This window comes from Aptenodytes patagonicus, chromosome 1 (assembly GCF_965638725.1).
Source record: "Aptenodytes patagonicus chromosome 1, bAptPat1.pri.cur, whole genome shotgun sequence".
In the NCBI taxonomy this organism is placed as follows: domain Eukaryota; kingdom Metazoa; phylum Chordata; class Aves; order Sphenisciformes; family Spheniscidae; genus Aptenodytes; species Aptenodytes patagonicus.
This window is the reverse complement of record NC_134949.1, coordinates 46,143,578-46,171,354: the sequence shown is the minus strand read 5'-3', so window position 1 is coordinate 46,171,354 and position 27,777 is coordinate 46,143,578. Positions and strand designations below refer to the sequence as shown.

General features: G+C 38.2%; 1 protein-coding gene across 1 annotated transcript in view; it reads right to left on the bottom strand.

The window, feature by feature from the left end:
* TMTC2 (transmembrane O-mannosyltransferase targeting cadherins 2) overlaps positions 1-27,777 on the bottom strand; it is a 263,245-nt gene that overhangs the window by 137,934 nt on the left and 97,534 nt on the right. The window contains exon 2 of the mRNA XM_076333832.1: positions 22,635-23,205. Coding sequence (XP_076189947.1) covers positions 22,635-23,205 — 571 coding nt within the window. The remainder of the gene's footprint in view (positions 1-22,634; positions 23,206-27,777) is intronic.

The following is a 27,777-nucleotide window of genomic DNA, read 5'->3' as shown; positions in this document are numbered from 1 at the left end:
AACATTGCTACCTTCCAAAAATTTATCATAGCAGTCTGCTATCGGGGAGATACTTTCACAAGTAACTTAAAGCAATGGTATACATGGTTGTTTCTACATCATGTAACAAGCACTTCCTGCGCGCTAAACAAGGTCCTGTGTGAAAGCCTAAAAAAGATTAACAAATAATTCTCAGAAATTATTTAGAAAGTGATCTCCTACCCCACACAATTTTTGCACAATGATTGCAAATCATCGGTGTGTGTTAATTACGCTGACAACGCTGACACTCTTACGGACACCTTCTTCTCTGCTATGCAAACCTATGAGATTAGACAACTTGTCCAATGAATTAGAGTAATTGTATTAATTCCTAGATAAATATGTCTAGTGGGAATTCTGCCTGGTTTGGCCATCATAGCCCAGCTGAGGCACTTCCATCAAGTTTTCAATCATCTCCTGACGGGCTTTCAGCACTCATGACCCTGCTGGGAAATGCTGGGTGGTGCTTTATCAGGTGTAGCACTTGTACAGAGAGCAGGAAGAGGGAAGCAGCAGGGGAGGCACTGTGTAAACCCATGGAATCTGACCTATCACTTTGGGCACCTCTTCAGATTTTGGCCTTGTCCCAGGTGGCCAACAGTCATGCTATTTTATAGAAATCTTTTGTTAAGTAAGTGTGAAGTGTTCAGTGCAAGTTCCTAATGGATTGCACATCTGGCATAACAGGCAAACATGACCCACGTGAGGCTGCGAATCTGCAGGCCAGCAAGGAAGCCTGTACAGGTGGGAAACGACCACCTCATTAAAAGAACACCTCCATTGCGCCAAACTAACAGAGCTACAGTGAACTATTGATGAGTAACTGCAAGACCTGCTAACAGAAACATGAAGATAGAGCAGGTTTTCGTACTGCTACAGTATCCAGTGCAGCAGATAAAGCACAAATGAAGAAACTTACCACTTAATAGCATATATATCTCCTCCATAAACTACAAGATCTATGCAAATCACATTTCTCTAAAGACTAAAGTATTTCCAGTCTTTACACTGCTATCTTCACAGACATTGTAAATCATACAACTTGGCAGAACTGATTAGTCTGATAAAGTTAACATACATAAAAGAAGGGGAAGATCCACCACTTAATTTAACTGGCATTCCTCTTAAAGCCATAAAGGCTTAATGTAGTCTGATAAAGAGGTAGATGAGAAAAGTTACTAAACATCTCTACTGATGGAGTTCAATTCAGGATGTAAAATTACAAATTGCAAAGCTGTAATCTTACCACTAGACAAAATGATCATATTCTGAAATCCTTGACACAATCTTCAAAATTTTAAGACTGGATATTCCATATATCTTTTTTTCCGATTAAGTCTTATTTGGAAAGTTCCTCAGTAAAAGAATCTCATAGACAAAAGATATTGTCTTCCAAAATTGCTGGTCTCTTAGAAACTTTATAAGAGGACCCCATTCATACTTGAAACCTGAAACCTGAAACCACAAGGAAGAATTTACACCATAAATACCATTTACAGACAATCCCATTCCTTTCTATTTCTCACCCTGAAATCTTCTGAGCTGTGTGACCGTACTACTTCCAAAAATACATCAATAAAGTTATAGCAAACCAGCCTACAGAACTGAAGCTTTTTAGAGGATAGCTGCACATGGAAATAATGGGAACATTATTATTCCTAATCCACAGAAAAAGAATCTAGACAGGGAAAATAATGAACTTGTCTATGGTAATACTGGCTCAGTGGTAAAGCCTGCCAGTCTGCAAGATACCTAAAACTCCTACTTGTCTTGCCACACCAGGAGTTTAATATGTGTTGGTAAACATAGCACATGGGAACTATTTTAGTGGAGAATACTAACTAATAGGAAGGAAAAAAAAAAAAGGCAAACATTATGAGATTTCTGAGGACAAAATCTAGACTTTGAGGCACTGCCCTGTGAGATAAACATTTTATTCCTTGTAGTGATACATTTCTGAGATAACCAGTTACAAGAATAGTAATTGCATTATGTTGTCCTTTCCTAGTCACATTTCCTAGGTGAGAAAAAACTTTCTATAACTATTGAGGGAAGAAAACAAAATGAATTTTTAAATTATTTTTAAATATTAAAGTGTTTAAATTATTGCAGACGATTTTCAGGAATCATTTTCTGCAACTACAATCATTGATTTTATTTTTAAAGCAAAAAAAGAAACAAATATTCTTTGAAAGCTCTGAAGTAGCTTTAGAAAACCTATAAGGGATTGAGAACTTCGATCAAGTAGCCAAAGAGAATATTGTATCTTAAATATTATGAAGGAGGGAAGAAGAAGAAGAAGAAGGAAAAAAACAACTGCCAATTATCTTCTCGATAACATTTTTAAGCAGACTGGCAAATACAAAAGATTAAGTGACTCAGTGTCAAACAAAAGATGAAGTATCACTCCTTGATAGCGATTAATAAACACTAGAAAACCTAAAGAACATTTTGAATAGCTACTGTAAATATTGAAAACTTTGGCCACAAACTGGAGAATCTTTCAGCTAATTGATGAGCATTTCTCTTCGTATTGTATTAAAATGAAATTTTTTGTACATGCATACCATCTGGACTCTCCTAAAAACTGTACACAGAGTATTGATTTGGAATTCCCACTGCAAAAGCAAGGGAAAGCAAGATGTCAAGAGAAAATAACATGGCATGGGTCACAGTGGACACGGGTCTATGGAGAGGACTAGTTTGGTAGCAATCCTTTTCCAGGGTTCCCATTAAAAAAAAAAAAAAAAAAAAAGATTGAAAACTCACCTTCTGACAAATCCTATTACATTATTTGTTTCTGAATATTTTGAATGAGGATGGGTTTTCATATCAGCTGATACTGTGCTACATAAGAACAGCTCCTATGTAAGTGGTGAGGATGGAAAGAAGATTTTGTTTCTAATTCAGATGTTCCTACAGAATACCTTCTTACTTCTGCCTGATAGCACCTGGGGAGTAGGAATACATATCAATATTACGTAAAAGTTAACAGTTTATGTGTTTCTGGAGGAGTGAGAAAGAAAGGACAAAAAAAAAAAAAATTTAAGTCATCTACATACAATTAGCTTGCAAGCATTAGCACTAATGAAGCCTGCTTTCCAGTGAATGCACACCTCACGACCAGACTCTTCGTGCCTGATATGGTGTGATTTTTCAGAACTCTGAACATGTTGCTGCTGCTTGGATTTTCAGTGTCTAACAAGGTGCTCCTGAGTTATTTTTCTCTCAGAAAAAAAGAGACATTCTCTTGATATCTCTTCTCTATTCTGAGTCCAATTTTAATGAAGCTTGTAAGAGCTCCACCTTTGAGAACATTTTTCCTCTGTCAAATTCCCTTCTCTTTGACTGATGGACACTAAAGTAAATGAGTAGAAAGGTGGACAGAAATACCAAGCATGGCAATGTAAGCTGTGTGTCCTTTAAAATAAAGCAACACTAAAACACCACTACTAGTTTCTGATACAACACCGTCCAAAGATTGTTAACTTGCTAAAAAACTTTTGTGAGCTAAAACTTGCTAATTTTATATCTATAATTTAAGAACACCAAACCTGCTTTTTGTCACTTTCCAAAGAATCATACTTTATGCTCTGTGCTAAATTTTGACCTAGACAACTTTTTAAGCTGGGTTATAAATTCTAGAAATAAGTTTGGAAGTAGCATCTGCTTGTTGAAGCCACTTTAGGAGGATACTGGGAGGAAAGTATCAATGATATTTTGTTGAAGGGGAGAAGTTAACACTGAGATGGCTAAAAACGCTGAGGTTCAAGTATTATCAGGAAGAGTTCTGAAATGAAATTCCCTCTGGAGTACAAAATAGAACTTGAAGAATTAGAAAAGGAATAGACACAGAAGGAAAAACAGTTGCACTAATCACCTGTAACTGGCAGACATGGGTTTTAATATATTTCTATTTCCTTGATTCATAACAAACGATCTACTGCCAGTACTTGGCATCAGGTCTTTGTTTCTGATTTGGGTGAAGCAAGCTCCAAAATGTGTTGTCCCCTTGCCCCTCCACACAAGGGACAATGCTGCTGAACCAGCTTATTCCCTTGGTTCCTGCAACCTCTTATGCCATGGTTGTGACAGATACCCTGGTACCCCCTACAGCGCGGGGCTAACAATATTGCACTTCCCTGGTTCATGCCTGGAATGTGCTACTAGCAGTCATCTGTGCAGTTACAGATTAAACACTAAGACTGACAGCTTAAGACTTATTTTTTCCCACTGGCTTCTTCCTAAGCCATCTCAGTGATGCGGATTTCAACAAGCTTTACTCTTGCTTAATAATTGAGAAGCACCCTGGGGTCTGAAGACTCCATTGTACTGACTGATCAACTTTCATTAGCGATGTCACCTTCAGACTGACAAGTTTGGTTTTAAGTGGATCACACATAAAGTAGTTCACAAAACAGAAGGCAGGGGACTTCAGTTTTCTGTAAAAATGTATCATAACATTCACTAATTTGGAGGAATGATATTTTCCCTTTTAGGTTTGACGGGTGGAGGAACTGAGGAACCCCTGGTGCTTCACACACATATTTTTTTATGACAGGGGAGAGACATGATAGCGTAAGCTTCTGAGAGGTTGGTATTTTCCAAAGATACACAATAAAATGTTAAAATATGCTAAAAGCTCTTCAGCTTATCCCATGAACTCAAAATATCTGCTGTCATTCAGACGTCCAGGCTTTCTAATCTGTTTAACATTTATCTAAACAATAGTTGACAATAAAAAGTAAGATTGGTCATATGCATTTTAAAATCCTTCTTCATAATAAAAATTTCTAGTAGCCCTAGAGAGACATGCACACCACTCAATCTCACTAGCAAAGTATCTCTTCAACATGGTTGATAGGCATGCATGGACAATTAGCGGGTCTTTCAGGTTCAGCGATTTTTTGCTACTTCATTTTCTTGCTGGAATATTAAAGATTATACATTCAGCTAAGACTTTGAAATTTTCGTCTTTAGGTTATCATTGATCACATTAAAACAACAATAAACAGTTGTGTCCTTGGGACACTACAGAGCTCACATGAGATTAATTGGTTTTGGTCTTACTAAAAGAAAGCCTTCTAAGGCAAATTTACTGTCTTCGTATGTATAAATGAATTGTGTCTAGATTTGGTGTGTATGACATTGTTCTTCTAAAGCAAAGGGCTATTTCACAGAAACTAGTTGAAGAAAAGTCTTGTTCAGGTCTTGGCCCGATCTGTTGCGTGGTTATGGCAGAGCCTGGACTGACCTGTCTTGCCAATGAGTTTATACAGCCAACTTGTATTTTCTCCTTTCTCTTCTTAAGATTTACATTTTTATAGGACATGTTCCTGCTGACAAAAGCATGACGGTAAAGACGAGATCTAAAGATATCGGACAATTCACTGAATTAATTATGAATTAATAACACATTCCATTTCCAGAATTTATCTACCTTTTTCCTCCTGATTATAAACTTTTCCAATCTGGCTCTGTTCATACCATATAGTAGGCTTCCATCTTTAACTTGAAGGAATATTCCTGCAATCCGGTATAAGAGAGGCTCATTCTTTGCTAGAGGACATGAAAAAGTCCCTTCAAGCATTATATTTTTATTATTCAATTATTTATAAATTAACAGTCAACTCTCAGTCATCATTATGCTGAACTTCATATTTTCTTTTCTGGCTTCCCTTATTAAAAAAAAAAAAAAAAAAAAATCAAAGCATCTAGCCCCTGACTTTCTGCTGCTCTTGTCTGGTTTCTAACTTTTTTTACACATAATTATCTCATGTGGAGAAAATTCTGAAAAAGTTTTGGCTTTCAAGTATTAAAACAGTAGATAGCAAGGAATAACTTCATCCTTGCATTATGGCAGAATGTCATAGCCCACAGAATCTATTTCAATGATGGTTTCTCTCCAACCACAGCACACAGACATTCAGGTTGAATTCACTGATCCTTATCATCTTTAGGAAGATATGGTAGGACACACTTTTGCAATTAGCATCTTCAGATTATTACTCTCCTAACATCTGGTTTGTATTTTGTAACACCACCACCCAAAATTTCTTCACACAGCTGGCCTTTTTTCAAACAAATGCACTGCATCAACTAGCATTTTTTTAAACAAATTTCCATATCCACATTTCTAATCTGTTTTTGGTAGTAGTTCCTAAATGGTTACATATATCCTCATAAATTACAGGACTCTAAACCCTCTCTAATTCAATCCCAATGGCACTCTTCTGAAATAATAGTTAATAGCATAAGTTAGCAATATTTTGAAATGGTAAGTGGAAGATAGGACGGGCAAGGCTGTATCCCAACTTTAGGTATGGTAATTATTTCTTTTACCTGAGTGAACATCTGTGATCATTAGTTTTAGATTATCATTTCTTACAAGCAAATTCACTCTAATCTCTTAAAGCCACTTTGAAATTTCACATCATTAAGTTTAGGTCCCCCCTTCCAGTTCCAAACGTATACTTGAGCACAACAGAGCACCTATTAAAGAAACAGTTGGCAACATAAAAATCGCAGCAGATGGGCAAGGTGCAAAGAGGCACAGGGGTTGAGTTTAGTAGGCCAAAACCAAAAAAAGCATGCTTTTCAGATCCTCTGTGGTAATAAAAGGACAACATACATAAAATAGATACTTCTTAGTCATCTGGAAATGTTTCAAATGACCTCAAAAGATTACCTCTGTTAGCTTGAGAGCTGTCATTTGAGTTATCTCCTTTATCTCCTTTCACTTGTGGTATACTTGAGTTCTTTAATTTCAAAATCCTCTACAGATTTCCTTAATGCAATTTAAGGGAGCCTTATAAAATATTTACAAAGACATAGAATAGTACATAGTACATAGAATATAAGCCTCTAACACTCCAGTTATTTGTGACAAAGTAATTTATCCCTCTGGTTGTCTGTCAGCTACCCAGGTTTTCATCCACATGGTAACAGTCTTAACAAAACCAATATGAATTACTTTTAAAGCAAAATTGAGATGAGTAAGAAATACCCTAGAAGTGCAGGATTTGAAACTCAGACAACAAATTTTTGAAAATAGTGGAAAGAATTTGTGTATTTTTAATTGAATCTTTTACATTTAAAAATTCAGAATTTCTAGGTAAGATGGACCACTATCCCTTCAGAATTTTACTACTAGCACAGTGTATAATCTACCTACTGAATGAAAGCGTATCAAAATACGAATGCACACACGTTCCTCTGTATACTATGACTTCTACTGAGTGGGAAACTAAAACATTAAAGCCTGAGCTGTAATTTAAACTATGAACCCAAGATTCAATGACATTATGAATTCATATTTTTCTTATTGCATTCCATTCTCTTCATCATCTTGTTTTACTTTACAGTCTTTCTAAACAAAAAAATAGGATTAAATTCATGTATGTTCTTCCTTGTTTCCCAGCTGCTCAAACTGGGTTCTTATTCTTAGAAAATTATTCTAGTGACAAAGTCTGCATCCTGGTCTTGGGGGGGTGGGGGTGGTGTGTGTTTGTTTGTCTTGTTTGGGGGTTTTGTTTTTTTCAGCCCCTCCCTATAGTCTCTAATGAAGTTCTTCCCTTTTTCTCTGTTGCTAACAGTCTCTCTCACTTCACTCTCTTTGGCAACCATTAAATCATTCTGGTTTTCACTGCCCTTGGGTTTCTTCTGAAAGACTTATCTGTCCATGTATTCTTTTATTTCCCTTTTACAAAAGTAATGTTCTTTGTTATTAAAAGCGTTTGTTAACTTCATGAGAAAATGCTACTTGGGCACAAAATCATGTCTCAAGATCCTGGTATTTTCAATCACTTACCCACAACTTTTTCTCATATTTAAGCAGCCCCATAACAATCTTGTATTCTTTTCTGCAACATATCAAATCTGGATGTCCCTGACAGGCAGTTCAAATAGGCTAAAGCAGATTAACTGTGATTCAGCAATAGGAATTTTGACTTTGCATCAAGCCTTTCAATGTGATCTTCATCCAAATAATTTTTTGTGCATGCTTTGAGAAATATCACAGCTTTTTAGAGATGGGGATAAACCTTAAAAAACAAATCTAAACTCTCAGATTAAGGCATATGTACAATAATCCCACACTTGGATATCAGAGAAATCTTCTAGCAGAACAATAATCCTTTAAAGGCTATTGCTGCTGTTAACTTCAGATGGAAAGTCCTTAGCGTCCAGTGGGGCCCGAGACAGTATGCTTAATATGGAAATTGATTAACCAGGTTTGAGTGGCAGCCATAGCTACATTAACATTTCCTATCTGAAGTAGCTGTGGGTAAACATTTAGGATATCTTTACCTGTATTACCCACCGCCGAAATTTTTTATCATCCAAAAGACACAATAGTTTGCAACAAATGAAAGATTTTCTCTCATCATGATAGAGAAAAGCTACCCAAAACACAGTCATCTTTTCCTTTTCTGCTATTTCTCCAATAACTTGAAAAATATCAAGAGAACTTTGTTGCAGATGGACTTTGAAAACCATGCATTATGTTGTCAGAAAACAAAAAACCTTTTTACCAATGCTTTGACAGTTTAGATCTTGTTTAATCACCTCCCATTTTGGGGCGAGTATCTCTAGATACTCCCTCTTCAAGCCCAATCATTCGTGGCCTACACACCAAGAAAACATGATCAAATAGCAACCAAAGCAAAATTTGTGAAGCAAATCTTCACTAAGAACTTGCAGGATCAACAAACATGTTTGTTCATTCAAAAAAAAGTTTAGCATTAGTCACATCAGAACTACTTTTGAAACGATTTTCACAGCCAGGAAGAACGTCACTGTTTCCCACATACGAGTAGAGTTGCACCTATGATGGCCTAAGCATAGCATAAGGGCAGCTTCTATTAGATCATGAAATATCTTAAGGAAAAAAAAAGAACAGGAACAACAACTTTTGGACATGAAGCTGTGCTTCAGGGTTCAGTTAGATCTTCACAGGACACCGCACCCAGAAAAAGACTACAGTCCCATGTTAAAAACATGTGGGCTTCACTCTTAAGGACAGCACATAGAATAAGGCTATAACATTCAAGTACAGAACTGCTGAAGCCGTGATAATGTTAACTGGACATTTACATTTAATTAAGCTTTCACAAGGAGTCTGTATTTCTGCAGGCAGCCTATGTAATTGACAATTGGCTGTACCAGACAGTTAATGGCAGAATATATCAGATTACCAAAAAACTATGTATAGAAAACATGATGTACTTAAATTTCCACAGCCACCAACATTACCAACAGGAAAAAAAATAATGGAACACAATTTACTTATTTGCTTTAATGCGCAGAAAATTGAGTTTCCTGGAAGGATTCAACAAAAACTTAAGTTATGTTATGATACAAGATGCAAATACACGTTATTTGAAAAAGCAGTTCTTGGATTTTTAGTGAGAAAATTTCTGAGCTGTTTTGCTGCACCCCTTCACATTAACAGGCTTGGAAGAAGTCTGTTGATGCCGAGCAGCATGGCTTTGGGACACACAAAAAGGTTAAGTCTGCAGTGAGCTTTTGGACATATATGTTGTTTTGCAGGTTGTTTGGTTTGGGGTTTTTTTTAATACCTTTTTTAAAAACAAATCTGAGTATTTCAAATGGTTTGTGTATCACAGTAATGTAACATTTAATCAAAATACTGTAACCAAGCCCAGAGGATGAAATAGCAAAGCAGACCATCTGACAGACAGACAGACTTAAAAAGCTCCCCCTGAGGGTTTGAAGCTGTCTGCTACACTAGAAGTAAAACAAATAACTGTATTAAAACATGAATTTATTACCCTAGTGAGGCAGTATGTTGGTTGCTAACCATCAAGTGCCACAGAATGCAAGGTCACATATCAAATAAGATTTCATAAAAGTTCACTTTTTATTAGTCTGCCAAAACTTATAAGAAAACATAAAAACACTGCCTACAATAAGGATAGAGGACAGGTGCTGCATCCTCTAGCTGGTAAGAACGGCTCTGCTGATTAATATAGGAATGGTTAGCCTGTATAGATTCCCAAATTTTGGTTTCCGTATCATACATTCAGCTTTTCAATCAATTCTTCATTTTTTGTCATCATTACTGATTTCTCCCTTTCTTCCTTACACTTTAGGCAGCTAGTCCAAAGAGTTGGACTTAAACAGGCACTGAAATTCTTCCATTCGAATATAGAGGGGATAAAAAAAAACCCAAAACCCTTTAATTAGGATTGGTATAGACCTGAAGCTCAAAACACTGAGCATTAAGGACTATGTCAAAGAGCACTGTCTTCGTTAATAAACCTACTAAATCACTGCTGCTTAAGAATAAGGTTATCATTTCAGACCAAATTTATTTCCAGTAGGAAACCAGGCTATAACTGAAAGAGAGAACTATGCCATGCAGCTATTACACGAACATCTCACTCCCTTACTGGATGTAGATTTACAGTCACAAATACGAACAAGGCAGATATTAGTGAAGAAGCTACACTGACACCTGTATCTTCATTATTTCGCCTGATGATGGCAGGGGTTATTATCAGATTATCAGAGCAGAGAGGAGCCATCTGGGTACTGCAGAGCCTTGGAGACCAACCTGAGAACACAAGGACACACCAACCTTTTTGCTACTGTGCAATCACAGATTGCTGACAACACACCATATCATGAGCAGGGCAGTGCCAAGGTAGAAACGGTTATTTGCAAGGATCTAGAGCTAATATAGTACCATATATATCATGGTCTACAATGGAGTGAAAACAATTTTCTAGACTGAAAATTGATGGATTTAAAAGAGGCGAGTTTTTTAAAGTTGCGTTTAGAAACTATTCATCTTCAAAATACATCAACACAGAGCTACCAAAACAATAATTAAAATATGAACATAGATGAATTGCACTTTTTTTTTTTTTTAATTTGGGTTACATGTAATACCTGAAGTGTAACTAGAGGTAAAAAGTGTGACTGTTTAGAGATCAAGTAATCTGCCACAAATGCAGCCAGCTCATAGTTTTGTCTTACAGTACCTTAACATCAAGTAAGAAGCACAATTTTCATCATGTAAGGAATTTTTCTTCCCCCTTTTTAAACTTCAGGATTACAGATGAAATCCTGAAAAGATTTACTCTATAGATTTGCAAAACAGAAAGCAAATGAAAACTTTCCAAAGTTAATGTTTACCTCTTGATTATTAACACTTCCTTCTGACTTTGGAAGGCCTGAGATGATGACAGTGCTAAGTTATTTTGACTACAGGGTGTCCTGATAAAAAGAGGGCTCATAAATACTCTGGTCAAGTCGTGAGCGCTGTATATGTATCTGCCTGGCCAGCTTCAAACTTTGTGCACTAATACCAATCTAGTATCAGGCAGCCAAGGAACCCATTTTTGCAGTCTGTACCAAGGTCCCCTAAGTTACCTAGCTTGGATACTTTCACATTATACCATTATCACTAACTACATAAGTATGGTACAGATCTAACTTGAGGTAAGAGTTTCTTACCACTAAGTTCTTTTACAGAACAGTAAAACTTTTACGGAAGTTGATTGAAATAAACAATTGATTTCCTCTTCCAAGGAAAGATGTCACTACCAGAACAAAGATGCATGGACAGAAGGTGGGGGGGCGGTTTTTTTGTTTGTTTTAAGGGGTTTTTTTTGGATTCTGTTTTTGTTTGGGATGGGTTTTTTTGTTTGGGGTTTTTTGTTTGTTTGTGTTGGGGTAGGTTTTTTTGTTTAGCTTATTTGGGTGGGGTTTTTTGTGTTGTTTTTTTTTTTTTCCACATAAGAGATATGTATGTATGTGAATCAGTTAAGAGATCAGAGAAGGTACAATGGAAGCAAGGTAAAAATATACATTATGCAGGTAACTTCCCCCTGAATAAGATGCAAGAGGGAGCTCTGCAATGCTAACTGAAAGGAATTTAGATCTGGGATAAAGACACTTAGTTTGATACTTTCTGTTCTGGAAGAAATTATACTTGGGATTTTCTTTGTAACTAAACAGGATTGTATAATCATGGAACCAGGTATTTTTTAATCCATATTCTCAACCAGAATTACCCACAAAAAGTCAAGTTCTTGGTTAACAGCTCAGGTCAGGAGAGGTAAAAATACATAATGGTTTAAACAACAACAAAAAAAAGCAACACAAAAAAAAAATCACTCTACAAAATTGTTAATGCTTGACTTTCCACAGATTTCAAATTACGAGAAGCCAAACATGCTATATATAAAGTAGTCCAAAGAAGCAAGAACTGAAGTTAAAAAAATTGGCATTGCTTCCATTTCAAAACTCATGAGAGCTATTTTGTGGCAGTGTTTTGCCACTTCTAATAATGTCTTTTAAGGAGAAAAGTCTCCAAGTAAGAGATAGAACTACAGTAAACGTGTGTTTTAAAAATAAACTGCAATCTCACAATCCCTACTAAATAAACACTGCTGTTGATGCAAGTTTCATTGTGCTCTACAGCAGTACAAGCTGCCCAGGATACTTTTAAAACATGCAGACTAAAACATGCAAAAAATTTATCCATAACCCCCAAAGTCCTGTTTTCTGGGAGAGAAAGAATTTATAGAGACTTGATACAATTCTACCCTCTCTTTTCCCCTGCTCCCTCATTGCCTTTATTAACTCAATATGCTCCTACACTCACTTTAAAGACTTCGTTGCTATGGGAATTTATTTCCATATTTCATTGTCAAGGAGAAAAACAAGATTTTGGTGATTAAATGTCACAGAAGCTCTGACTTTTGCAGAACCCAATCAAATCTATAGCCTTACAAGTAATCTGTGTATGTGTCTGAAAGTGTTACGATTCTGATCATAAAAAGGTACATATGTTCTACCTGGCATTTAAGAGCCAGGTACACAAATTCTCTCTCCCTTCCCCCAAAAGCTTCTAGATAATTTTAACATGATTTCCTCATGTGCATTTTCAATTAGTTTCCTAGAAACTTAGGAACAAAAAATATTTTGTTTTCCCCTTCCTCCCAATGTGGACTATCCGCAGCATCAAGGGATTCTTCTCTTTTCTAAGAGACATTCAAGGTTAGTGAGGCTAGAAATTTACCTCCTAACAACTGACCCATAAAGTCAGCTACAGGACTGCAAGCCTGGGTTCCTTCCCTCCCCATACCTAATCTACATTGCAGCTGGAAAAAGAAATACAGGTAATATGTACAAAATATCGTTCAGTTCCTCCAGTAAATATGCCAGAAAACGTTTGCTGCCTTCTATCACAACTGGCTGTTTCCACTGTAAATCTCATACACTTGTATTTTCCCCCTTTTTAATATTATAACTGTCTACACAGGTTAAGGTTTAGAATCACTCAGCTTGAAAAAAACGTGCACGTAATCATTAAATCATTACGACTTAAATAAAAATGAGCATAAGCCAAGAAATTCAAAATCAAACCTAAAACCAAGAGAAAAGTCTCCCTCGTGGCTCAGGGTTTGCGTATGTTCCTGCTCCTTCAAAATATGTTCTCCCAGGTCTGGAATCAGAGCTTATGCTCGTGTACCAGGAGTGGCTCTCTCTTGGGAAGGACTCTAGGAAGACAACTGTCTTTGAGAATACAGTTCTATCGAATAGACTCAGGCAATGCTTTCCCAGCACTACAGTTCTGAAACTTACGTGACTACAGTTAAGATGCTCAAAAAATGAGGAACCTGATCTTCACACACTCTCAGCAGTGTTCTTTCCTGAAGGTGCTGTAACGCACTGCTGAGAGTCAGAACTCGGAGCATCCAGAAGCTGCACCTGCTCCCTAATCTATTTGATTCTGACTGGGGACATACAGGCTTTTCTCTTCTGACGCTATTAGCACGTGCCCTGACTGCTGGGAACACAGTCTAGCTTGCTATTTAGGTGTGACCGACCAAGTGCAATGGGTTCATTCAGTAAAGCCCACCAGGAGCTACAAGCTTTCAGCACTTCCATCAAATTAGGACATTTAGGTGCCTAAACATGACATTAGGAGGCTAATGTAAAGTACTCATGACTGAAGATTTGTATGCAAGGCGCAGGTATAAACTTTCTGTCTGGCATTTAACAAACACAAGGGATACATACTTGATGAATACGATCATGAATGCATGCACTTTAACCAAGACACCAAAACAGGTTTAAGTAGAAAGCCGTAACTCTGGAAGCAAATCTACACAGAAAGAATTACACCAGGAGACACTTAACTCATTAAGACACCACTTAGCTTTAGCACTGTATGTTGTTTTTCCCATTTTGTGGCCAGTACCGAGACAACTGACTCATGGGAGAAGCAGAGCTAGGGGGAAAAGGGACATGGCTTTCCAGCTCATGAACAAACGGAAAACTGAAGATGGGCCAAAGCTGCATATATTTCTTATCCGTCAAAGTTCACAGGTACCCAAGTCCCCTTATCTCAGCATAAAATACTTAATATATTGACCATGTCTACCAGAAAGCATGAAATTTAACTGTTCTTTGATACTGATATTTTAAACAGGAAAATTGCCAGCTGTTAGAAAACCACAGTTTTACAAAGCTTCTTCAATTAGGGAGCTAAAGTAATCACTAAGATGAGGAAAAAACAACACCTGAAAATATTCCTAAAGTTCTGAAACACAGCTGTTACACACTATGGTAAGTTTGGTGCTTTCACTTGATTCGTTAAATATTTTCAAAACATTAAAAGCTAGGAGAGTAACATTGTCAGCTTGATATTATTTGCACAGGTTTTGTAAACTGGCAAGTAGCAAGCCCACCAATACCCTGTAATTAAACAACACCATGAAAAATTCACACTCTTCTTGATGTTAGTAATTGGCATGTAACCTCAGAATGAAAAATATGTACTAACACCAACTGTGCAAAGCCCTTGGAAGCTTTTTCATCCTGTGCCTTAGAAGAGATCCCTTTTAAGCCAGGGGAAAGAATGGAAGAACACAGCATACTTTGCATGCTACCATGCAGTATAAATCTTATGCAAGACTGAAGACAGTGACAACCTTTCTCTAGCAAACTAACCTCTCTGTTAAACTGAAGGTTCTTCATGTCTTCATAGTCTCCGTAAATATGAAAAGGCTTCTCTTTTTTTAATTTACTTGTTTATTAAAGAAGCCTTTGCCTTTTCCATCTTTCCAGAGAGGAATTCTCAAATATAGTCTCCAAAATATTATTGTAGACTTCAAGTGGGTAGACAAAAGTAATGCAGATTTTAGTAGCAATTCCAATAAAGACCTCACGGATTTAATATTAAAATGTAATCCATTTTAAGCCAGTGAATTTGACAAGATATCTTATGATTCCTCATTTTAAAAAAAATACATTTGCTAAATTTGCCTTAGGATGCTGTATTTCTGTCACACGTGATCTGTTTCAGTGGTTTAAATCACCCCATGAAAATATTTTCAGGAAACAACAGCTATTTATACATATTGATGTCGAATTCAGCACCACTCCACTGACATCACAGGGACCTGCAGGAGATCAGTATCTCCAAGAAGAAAGAAAGTGGAGCCCAATCTTGCTTTTCTTATTTCAGAATCAAAAGGAAAAGCAGCAAGGAGCTGTGGGAACTACAGGAAACAGCAGTATTAGCTACTTGAAATTGTCAAGAAAGAAGTAAATTGCAAAAAGCTTCTTTTGTCTAGGAAATATCTGCTGGGGGAGGGGGACCGATGGTCAAGACCGTACAGGCCTCATGCTGCTGCCATCCAGCAGAGTGAAGAGAAAAGCACCAGGCTGGCTCATCCGCAAATATGAGCAATGTATGTGCAGGCACATTCGTCTCAGCCTTTCCACAATTTTGTACAGGCTTAAAGCTGCCAGAAAAATTAACTCCCAGCTGACCACGGCAGAATGAGAGATCACAGCTAGGGAACAAACTGGGCCCCAGCTGGCAATGGAGCTCCCAATCTTTTCCTCAGCTCTTGAAATGCAGAAGGTTACATGGCACACAAATGCAACATTTAACAGCTTAGCACACTTGAATATGCAGCTCTTGTTAGACAAAATGAACCTGCAAGAGGTCAGGTCATGTTTTGAAGCTGTAAGTTATTTATTATTTTTAACTGGGACAAAAGTAGTCTCAAGGAAAAGTGTGTTTACTAAGTATCTGACTCCAAGGATGAAGTCTGTCCTGCGAGGAAGTGGCTGCTGCCTGAACAGTCTAAACACTGCATTTCAAAGACGCGGGGCTAAGGCTGGACTATACCCACGCAAGTGTTTGAGAGAAATAACTTACAAAATAATAGTTTACCGATCAGATCTGCCAAAATATCCAGGCCTGTGGGTAAGTTCAAGCATAATAAAATTCCTTAGATGGTAGAAAATAAGCAAAAAATAAACCATCAAGCTAGATTTTAAATAGTGATAAAACACTGCTGCAAAATGGCATAACTTGTAGGTGGAGAAGACATGAAAAACCAGGAAGACCGACTACTGCATTGCTAAAGTTTTAGAACTCCTCAGAAGAGAAGGACAAAACTGCAAATTTAAATCAAGAGCAGCATTTTATTTTGAAATTGCTTTCCAAAGCACGATAGTTCTAAAAGTAGCGACTTCAAAGAGTAAAGAATGCAGAAAGTGGCTTATTTCAAGTTTAGAGTGTTCTCAAAAATCAGTAGCTTTATCTAATACACAGCAAGTCCTATTTTGAGCAGGAATTATACACATCACCCACATCTAAGGCTGTTCCAAGACCATAAAAGAAAGTAGTGTTTTATAAAACCTGGTTTGGTGGTTGACCATGTCATCCATGGAGGCCCCAGGTTTGTACCATTACCTTAAATAAAATATAGGCCTCCAATAAAATTGCTTTTTACAAAACCAATACTGTTATAATAGCACAGAAGGTTAGATAATGCATCCTGCAATCCAATTTGTGGTTCACGTTAAGCTATAGATACCAATAACTAATTCCACATGTGAGACAGACCTCCCTAGGGGAGATTTTAATCAAATAAGTGATGGGAAAAGAGAGGTTTCCTTATTTTAGTATAACAAACCCCCTGTGCTAACAATAGTTGATCTGGTAAAATGTTACCGTACTGTAGCAGTGGAACATTAGTAGAACATACATCTGGTTTAGTTATTTCTCTAAGGCAGTTTGTACACATAAACCACAGAGCAATAAATATTTTATCATTACCATTATATTAAAAATGAGCTTTAAATGTATTTGCCCCATCTTTTTAACTGCTAATGTTGTCCAGCTCCATTCCCACTTAAAAAAAAAAAAAAAAAGAGGAAAAAAGGGCAGCACAGTGGGGTCTATATTAGCTTTGTGCTACTAATTGGACAGAAGACTGTGTACTGCAATATTAATTAATGGTTCTGCTCTCAAACTGGAGATTGCAAGTACAAAAGAATTAGGCCTCTGAATTTGCATGTTTTATAATTACGAACTTGATCACAGCTCTCTCCCGTATCCAGGTTCCCCCCTCCCACCCCTACACTTTTGGTGTTTAATTTGTGCAAGTCTAGATGCTGACAGGTACAATCATCTGATACCTATGATATATGACAACTCAATCTGCATACCTGCCACGCAACTTACACTGGAAATGACTCAAGGTCTAAAATGCTGAAAAATCAAACAAACCACTTATTTTTTTTTTATTTTAATTGCTCTCATTTCAGACAACTCATTTACGACCACAATCCATCAAAATCTGCTGACTTAAAGACAGTGAATACATTCTTGTCAGCGTGTGCTTCGAAAGCCAGTCAGACAGAATAAAATAGAGCTAACCAAATGAAACAGGGTCCAGACTGACAACTTTGCCAGCCAGAGTGAGAGCATCACAGGCAGGCGGGAATACAAGACTTGGCAAAAGGAAAAAAATCAGCAGCCAAGTTCTACTGAATAACCAATACACAGATGACAGGGAAAAGAGCTGGATAGTTTAATAAGTAGCTACGATATACATTTTTAAAGTGCGGTAAGAATAGCTTCTAAATAAGGGGTAATATTCATCTGCTCTGCTGGTGGTCCTGCTCTGCAGCTGCCTTGTTCAGAAGCCCTGCCAGTCTACTCAAATCGCACTGGGATGCTGTCATGTACTTGATGTGACAAATCAGGACTCGCATGATAATAGGTGTGAGCCCAGTAAACAACTACTGGTCTTGTGTAGTAGCCACCATGTCATATTTATTGGACACTTGACCCAAAGATAAGAACAAAATGGAAAAAAACACGCTTGTCACCCCAAGGCCATCTCCTACCATCTGCTTGAGCATTTTTAAAGCTGCTTTTGCCAGCTCATCCTTCACTGACCATCCTGAAGAAGGTCAGTGGTTTTACTATTCTTTAAACATAATTAATCATGTCTCTGTTTCCCCAGTGGTATATTCTGAAAAGGCTTATAGAAGCCAAAAGCCATAGCCTGGCAGCAAGCCAGCCCAGGTCCTTAACCACCCACTCCCCCAAATCCCTTGCTCTCCGCTCCTTGTTTCTGCCCCCGCACCTCAGCTTTCCTCTCAGTATTTGCCAGTACAGCTGTTTGTAGGGCAGTGATGAGGACTGGATATAAGTGAATTGATTCAGGTTTAAAATAACTCCTAAAGCTGATTCCGGGATATTGAGGGGGGATGGGGGTAAGGGCTATTTTTTACCTGCATTTCCTCTCAGTTCCAGTTTGCAGCACAGCCTAGGAAACAGTTGTGTCAGCTCAGCTGGACAGGGTTTAGCTTAACATTAGGTAGATTGAAAGGGATAGCTCCTTTCTACCACTCCGTTACAAAGCTACAGTGGCGTGCTGTTTATCCTGCATTCAGTTTCATATCGTTACTGCTTACTTATTTAGTACAGATTTAAGCTAACCACCTCTTAAAATTATTTTCCTTTCTTCCTTGGCTCCATTCTACACTTTTCCCCTCCAATGCACTAGGAAAGACCATAACTTTTTCCTGGACTGCCTTTTTTGATGTCTTCCCCCCCCCCCCCCCCCCCCCCGCCTTTCTCCTGCAGTTGCCCTCCCCCAGCAGTATTTACATTGGGAAAACACAAAGCACAAATTCCAGAACAGGTAAACAGACACAATTCTTTCTAATTGTCCAGGCATTCTAATAAAGAGTCCTCTGATGAGGTGGGGGTTTGTTTGTTGGGTTTGGTGGGAGGTTTTTTTGTTTCAGTTTAAACTGTACTGCAGTTTTTGAAATGCTCAAGCCAGTTGGATAACACAGGATGACTCATCTGTAGATGGCTACTTTGGTCTCATGCAATTTGCAATGCAGGAATGTCTTTCCAAGCAAGAAAAAGCGTAGGCAACAACATTAAAGAAAAAAAAATAAAACCCTTAATCCAAAAGTTGATTTTGTTTGCTTAAGGAGATTTCACAGTTTGTTCTAGGAAGAAAGAATTTGTCAGTTCTTACTAGGGATATATTTTATTTAAGGCCAAAGCAGCAGCAAGAAAAAGGCAACACCCAAATGATCCCAGAGATGCAGAGTTGAAAGCTTTCTTCATTTTTGTTTGAGTCTGTGCTTTAATTCTGCATAATGCAAAAATTAACCTGTTGACTACATACTCTGGGTTTTTATTTTGATTAAATACAAAATTAAAAAACAACAAACCAAAACAAAGAAAACCCACTTGTCTTTATCATTGTATGTATAAACACACAGAACCAAACTAAACCCAAAGCTTTTAGTAAGAAAACTTAGCTCTGTTCTTACTAATGATTTCAGAAGATTCAGGATATCACTTTAAAATGGCAATTGTACAGTGTAGTCATCTTGAAATTATTTGAAAATAAATCTAAAAAATAATTTCAAATCAACAGGACAGCATCTAACTTGTCTTCGTGGTCAGGACTTGTCAAACATTGATCAGACATGCTACAATCAAAACCCAAATTTCTTAACCCCAAGTGCATTGGCGATTCTCAAATTATCCATCGATATCAACTAAATAATATCCTCCAAAAACAATTTCCAGTCTTCAGATAGAGCAGGCCAGAGACAGTCTCACTAATCTGAACATTCTCTAAACAGTATTTTATGTGAAAGGGTAAAACTCAAAGACCAAAGGAAACATAAACGTAGTGAGAAAGTGCTTTGGATAATACTGACTGAAAAGAAGGCAATGCACTAGAATAATTATATTCAGTGTCTTTTTTAGGTAAATCATGATGTTTTTATTGCCCTAAAATGTTTTTATCATATAGCGTGAAGCTCTCCAGAAGACTGAAGCATTTGCTTTAATTTGCTTTTAAGGTGCTACCTTTGTTCCTCTTTGAGACTCCTATCTTTATTTATTTTTAATTTACACTGTTTATCCTTACAAAAGGCTTGTGTTTCACTCCTTTACTTCCCATGGAGTGCTTGGGAACAGGAAACTGCGATGCTAAAGGTAGAGTCCATGCAAAGTTGGAGTACAAAAGAGTATATAGGCAAGTACTCAAAGAGAAATACTTCTTGTAACAGGCTAGGTTAATGAAGATATTCCTGGAATCCCAAGCCCTCCAGGATGGTATGTTCTTACAAAAACTTACATAATTTGTGAACAATTTTTGTAAAACAAAGTACAAAAGAAGGCTCACTGAAGATACTTTATAACTGAAGCTCCCAGCTGAGCTCCTCATCACTGTAAATGACTGAACAGAGGTTTCCCTAGCATTCAGGTAAAATTTGGTTAGCAGCATTCAGCTTCAACAGACGTGCAAGGAAACGGTAGTCTAGGAATTTAGTGAATTATAAAATGCATTTCTGGTACATTAAGCAAAATATTTCTATTTTTGTTCACTGTGGTCCCTCCCCATAAAATTCCCTCCAGCTAGAATCCAATCTCCTTAAAGATTTGTAATCTACAAAGCACAGGATTATTATTTCTATCATTATAGATGGAAAAAAATTGAGGCATTGACACTAGTTTGCTGTCCAAGACAAGAAGTCTGATGCGGAGTGGAAAAAAAAAAATGCACAAACCCTGTGTCCAAATGTAGAGCACCGTACCTAGGAAGAGAGGCCTTGTGTTCAAAGAGTTAGGATGTGGAAGCTTGGATTTCACCTGTGTCACTTAGATCTCTCCTAGACCAATTTTTACCCTGGCCCTGAAGCAGAAAAAGGGGAAAAAAGGAAGAAAAAGCTTTTTCCCCACCAGAAATGTCTGCAAAAGTTTTGTTTGTGAGCAATGACTATCTGTGATAAAAAACTTCCTAGCTCCATGACTGTATCTTGGTCATTGCAGGCTGCAATGAGGAGAAGCTGTGAGGAACACTAATTTAGATTTGGCGTGAAGTCATGCACAAGGCGTTCAAAATTTCTTATGTGCCATATGAATGTTTTTACCATTGTTTAATTCTATAGGATAGGCTAACATTTGAGTTATGAATGAAACTCCTTGAAGCACTTCACAAAATCTCATCCTGTACCTCTCAGGATAAAACTTGCTGTTACAGATGGACTTTTTTAAAAAAACTTAATTAGTTTACTGTTGGTTTCCGCTCAACACAATGTAACATACAGTGTTTGGCCACTGGCATTCAACAGGTCTTACATCCTCAAACATACGAGTAAATAAAAAAAAAAAAAAAATTCTTTTTCCTTTCAGTTTTGTCAGAAAAGGGCATGATAACTAAATCAACGTGTCACAGGAGTTTGAGGGAACTACCAGAGACTACTTGGTTTTTTGATTTGACTATTTTCCTTGCATACTACAACTATGTATTCTATATTCTACAAGCAGAATTCATCACTTCTTTATAAAAATCTACAATTTATTTTCAATTCATTTGAGTGAGAAATCAACATTTTAGTGTTTGAGATAAAATAAAGCTTTGCAATCTGTTTTGTTGCTTTTCTTGGTTATGTCTCACTGAAAAATGTGACAACGCACCTCCCTATGAAACATTTTCCTTTTGTTAAGTCAGTGTTTTCTGAAAGAAAGACATTTCACTGAAAATAAAATTACATATACTCAGCTTACTCAATTGTACAGGAACTGATGTAAATGAGTCTTGATTTCAGCTGGGGTTTCTGGGTACCACTAAAATACATGCAGTTTTGGGAGAGGGAAGCTACGGGGTTTTGGTGGGCTTGTTTGTTTGTTTGCTTATTTTACTTGTTTGTTGTTGGGCAAGAAGTTAAAAAATGAGAAATATTTATGTTCTTAAGGCAATAATACATTTGAGTCATAGCTCCTACTAGGGGGAGAAAAAATACATGCCAAAGGCATGCGCCCAGGTCCTATACGCCTCTGTTAAACTAGAATAAGAGCTCTATCTTTGCCTCAGGGAGCCTGTAGATGATATCAGCTGCCGCACTTGCACGCCGGACCAAACTAAGCTGAGTTTGCAAGATACAAGAGGATAAGAGCATGAAAGAATTCTTTGCAAAAGGCAGCCAGATATCCAGTGCTCAACGGTAAACAAAATTAGGAGGGAGCTGCTGGAAGCAAGGAAAGTAATTGAAAAAAATACATCCCCAGCGTCAAATAATAGCAATGGATAACACCACATTGTTTAAACAAAATGTAAAAACCCCATACTAAACAGCTTTAAATGTTCTTTCAGCATTAGACATCTGTGCTTATTTTTGGGAGTTGACTAAACTACTAAGAATTATTGTGTACTTGAAAACTCATTTAGCACCTGTTTAACAGTGATTGGTGCCTTACGATAGCTCATGGGAAAGAAAAGGAGACTCACCTTGTATAAAGCAGGAATGATCTGATGCATTTTCAGTCGATGAAATACAAAGATATCGTACACCGCTGCAATGGCCAGAACAGTCACTCCTTGCTCCTTCCACAGCATGCTGCATCCTGCACACAGCCCCGCTCCCAAGATCCAGCCCCAAGTACTTGGTGAGGAACCTCTGGTAGAGCAGTGCTTCACGTAACACATCAGGGAAAGCAGAAAGAAGAGGCAGGCTCCAATGTCTGCCCTCCCTACGATCCCCGCTACGGCTTCCGTGTGGATCGGATGAGATGCAAAGAGCAGGCCTGCTATCAAGGTCCAGTACCGATCTCCAAACAGGATCCTGGAGAAGTTCGTGAAAAGGCCTGTGACTGCAGCATGTAACAGGACATTTACAAGGTGGTAGCCCCACGGGTCCATCCCTCCGACAGCATGATTAATGCGGAAGGAGAGCGTGCAGAGAGGTCTGTATGACTTGTGGCTCCCACTGTGAGTGAGCAGTGTCCCCCAAAAGTCATTGTAGAAGATATGGGTCCACGGTGTCTCGGGCAGAAGGTCCTGGTTTGTCTTGATAGCTCGACTACAAAAGACAAATAAAAACTTCATTTCAGCAGAAGGAAAAGGGTACAAATGAAAGGCTGTGAAAATGCAATCACACTGCTACCACAAGAAAGAATGGCACTGCTTTGGTGCTGCTTTAATTCAAGTTTTGAATTTTTATAGGAGGTGTTAGAAAACTACATATCTATTGACTTCTCGATAAAGGAAAATTTCCATATAAATTGGCTTTTAAAACATTAGAAACAGATGTTACGCTGCTTCCATTAAATTAAAACATCCTTCAGTGACATTCTTCTGAGTCTAAACCAGGAGTAATCGGTTAAGATTTGATGAGTTATAATTAAAATGTAAAAGAAATATGAAAAACTGACAAACATTATTGTTGAAAAAACGGATCCTCCAGTACTTCAGAACTAAAACCCCAACTGGCCTTTTATATTGAAATTTTAATTTAGATGTTGGAATGAATCTCACTGACACGGATGAACAATAAATACAGAAGTCGGTAGGAGCATGCAAATCTCTGGTGCTGTACAGGGCACTCCCACAACTGCCTCGTACATATATTGACTGACAACTTTTTCTGCTAACACCTTGCTGGAGGCAGACAGCAGGATATTTTACAGATTAAAATACACCTTCTCTTTAAATTTCTTAAATTTACAAGTGAGGAAAAAATATTTTCAGGTTGTATAAGCTTATGAATTCAAGTCTGTGTCAGCTTGCTTGGAAAAAAAAAAATGCTGCAGCTTTCAGCATTTATGTTTCCAACCACCCTGGCAAAGACTGGTGCCAGCCATTAGCAGTCTCCATGTCTAATTCAGTATTGTAAAAATCTGTCCCCTATAATGTTAGTACAAACCAAATGATTTGCATTTAAAATTTATGCTGTGGGAGAAGGTGTGAGACCTGCTTAGTGCAAAAAGATGACTAGAATTTAATTAGTTACTTGCCTTCATAACCAAAGTTGTATTTAAGCAATTCTTTAAAGATGCATTGTTGTTACTACTGAGCTTAACTCATTTAGCATTTATTTTACCAGGGTAATTAAGAATCCAGCCAGCTCAAGACTCTTCTATTAAAAATATTAAACAAGAGAGATGATTTATATCTAATTCTTTACTCATTCCCTCTGCCTTTCCAATAAATATCTTCCCATAATTAACAATTTCTCAATTCAGATGAGGAAGAAAGAAAATTGGTGTGCAACTCAGGCCCATGTTTGAAATGCACTACTCTAATTCATACTCCAAGACTCCCCTCACATTCTCACCCCCAATAAAACAAGTCCCTTGGAACCTGTATCCAAATCCCATTTTTTTATGGTATTCGGTTCAGGAATGTTGTCTTGTTCTGTAAAGAAAAATGCTCAAACGCTGATATACTATGCCACAGAATCTCCATGCAAATACTCTAAATACCACGCAGCTCAGCATTTCCATTGTCCAGAGCGCATTGCTGTAATGCTTTCAGACATGCTTCCTCTCGGCATGTCCTTTTGCCTCTCCACATACAGAGGTTATGGAGAGGTCAGCTTAAATCCTTTAAAGATCCAATGATGCTTTCTAGAATACTTGAAAATTTTCATTTTGACTTCTGCTTATGCAGTGGATCGGGTTGCTTGTATTTGTTTTCCCAACCCCACAGACATTTTTCTCATTTTAGTCCAGTCACAAAAGAACACTGGAAGAAAACAAGATCTTTGTTTTCACATTATTTATCTTGTCCTTCAGTGTAGTCCTTTCCTGAAATCTAAGTCCTCTGTTTGTGATTTCAGTTTGTAGTATCACTCTCAGACTCACCATAAGAAAACCAGGAATTCAGCAAGAATAAAGCAGGTGTTAGGCTAGAAAGAGTCCTTTCTCTGAGTAAAACATAGTATGTTAGACTACAGACTCCCAACCAGTGAGCATAGCTAAGAATGGCTATCAGGTGTCAGGATTTAGAGCTGAAACCTTGACTCACAAAAGTGTTTTTTCTTGGGGAAATACTGAAGAACTAAGTGGCAGTAATATTGCCATCGCGACTGCCCTCCCCTGAGGCAGAGCATTGTGCTACAAAGAGCCTGGATGGTGCACAGGTCATTCCCAGGAAATGGTACATTTCATTATATCTTTTGCAAATGTGGCTATTTCCAATACTTGAAGCCATATAACCACTTAAAAAAAAATACCCACAAACAACCACGGAACTGCACCTCTCAGTACACATGTATAAAACAACTCCACACTACGCTGCTACACTTGCTAAGAAAAGAGACCAGCCCTCTCCCTCTAAGCGAACAGCTGTCACACCCATCATTTTCATGCAGCACATACTCATATTGGACTATTCCCCACCAAAAGTAAATGGCTTTTCTCCAAATCATAAAGAAACCTATTGTACATTCTGAAGGCATTAATTCAGTCAAATTTTATTTACAGCCTTAGCAACAAACTTGATGCAACCCTGATCCTTTCCTGTTCAGTGCTGTTCATATTAAAAACTAAAAAAAAAAAAAAAAAAAAAAAGCCCCCAACAAAAAAATCAAAAGGAAGCCTTGAAGATACAGTATTGATCACCCTGTATTTGGGTACAGATTTCAGCAAGCAGTTCTGAAATACTCCTAGTTTCTCGTGCGTGTAAAGGCAACAGATTCTAGTACCTGCCAGTCAGCATGAAAAATACAGAAGCTGCCAGTTCCAGTTTACTCGGTGGTTCAGTCAGGCCAAGTGTTGTATTCTCTACGAATCAAAATTTGAAATAAAGTTAAGAGTTCTTTCCATATAGGTTTTTTTTTTTTTTTCTGCATGTCTAAAAGTAAAAGAAAAAGTCTAGCTAATGCTTTGGGATATTAGAAAAGTCTAATACAAGAGCGAAGCTAGATGTCCTACAGCAAAGAAGCAAGTCTCACACAGGTTCCTTGTTAACATTCAACAACTACTCTGTTTCACATTATAAAATGAAATAAAAAACACACTTGGCCAACATTATACTGGACTGCACAGGAGCATGCAGGAATATGAGCATCTGAGATATCAGAGCCAGACAGCTCTGTGTCATTTTGCCCTCAAAAGTAAAAGTGAAACGGGTCTCAGTAACGCTAAGGACAACACCCTGGACACCATTACTGTGGGTCAGATGGAAACAGCTGGTGGGCTGAGTCCAGCCGGCGCATAACCAGCCGGGCTGTGCCCATCTGTATCCCCAGCCTGGCTGTGGAACCGCACTGACAAGAAAAACACGAAATGAAATGTTTATCTCAGTGAAGGGGAGAGAAATGCAAGCTTTGTATCTAATAAAATAGAAGAATAAAAATAAATGGTACTAAATTGCTCATGTCAGGACCCTGAGGGCACTAATAAGCCTCAACAGCACTGACCCCTCTTCGCGGGCTCCCCCCACCCTGCCCATGCCCCAGGACCCCATGTCAGCCCCCCGGGGCCATCAGCCCCTACCCCAGCGACGTGGCAGCAGGGCCAGTTTCCAGCTCCCCACAGCCCTGCCCTGCCCGGCCATGGGCCCCGCTTAGCTGGGCCCACCCGCAGGCCCACATCCCGGCCTGGCCTCGGCCCCAGGGAGGTGCCTGATGCCCAGCGCTGGGGCTGCCCCCAGTACCCCCCTGGCTGCCCTGCTCCTGGCTGGGGCAAGGCCTTGTTTTTCTTTAATTACTAAATTAACAAGCTGTTAACTCTGCTGCAGTGTTGATGCTTAGTCCCCAATTTCAATGGCAATTTTGAAAGCAGTCCCTCTTCACCACCTGGCAGGTAGCGCTGACGGGTCCTTTGTAAAGCCTCCCATGCTGGCAGCCACCCGGGCTCTCCGCAGATAGAAAATAATATTAATTGCTGGCTCCGGGAAAGACTCTGGGATAAAGGAAACTACAAAACGCCTTATTAGCCTTGTCTTCTCCTTCACTCACAGTTTACCTTCAGGTTACGTCCCGCAGATTAGTCCAATCTTGCTAATGGGCATAACAAGAGAAACTCTCCAACTGCACTCATCACTTAAACAGAGCCATAAACTCTGCTCTCACTAAAAGGCAGCGGGTCACCAGGGAAAGTCATTTTTCAAAGCTCCAACACAATTGGCATTTTTACTTTCAAGCAGTCTCAGATAAGGTTTGCAGACTCAGTCGGGGAACTTGCTTTCTTCAATTTTTAATGCCTGCCCATTTCACGCATCCTGGGAGAGCGGGATATCTCATTCAGCGTACAACAAATGGATGGGTTTGGGGGGGGGCAGGGGGAGAGGAATCAGAGTCAGCTATCAATTCTTCAAAAATGGAAGTCTGAAGAAAGACAAAAACTGTAAAGGCAAAATCATAATTTCTAATCCACTTGAAAGAATCCTTGTGCCTCCTTCCATAAACCGCTTATTTGCCTAGGCTGGTACACACCTTGAGCACAATTCAGTAAGATTTTTTTCATCAAACTCAAAAATGCCGGAGATCTAGCAGTTTACACATGCACATATACATGCATACACACAAAAAAAACCCCAGATGTTTTTAAAATTAACAGCTATATATGTCCTAAACTTCTGTGCTAGTGCTAAACTGATCCAGGTGTTAACACCAGGGTAAAAAAACAGATGCGACATTCTAAAGTGA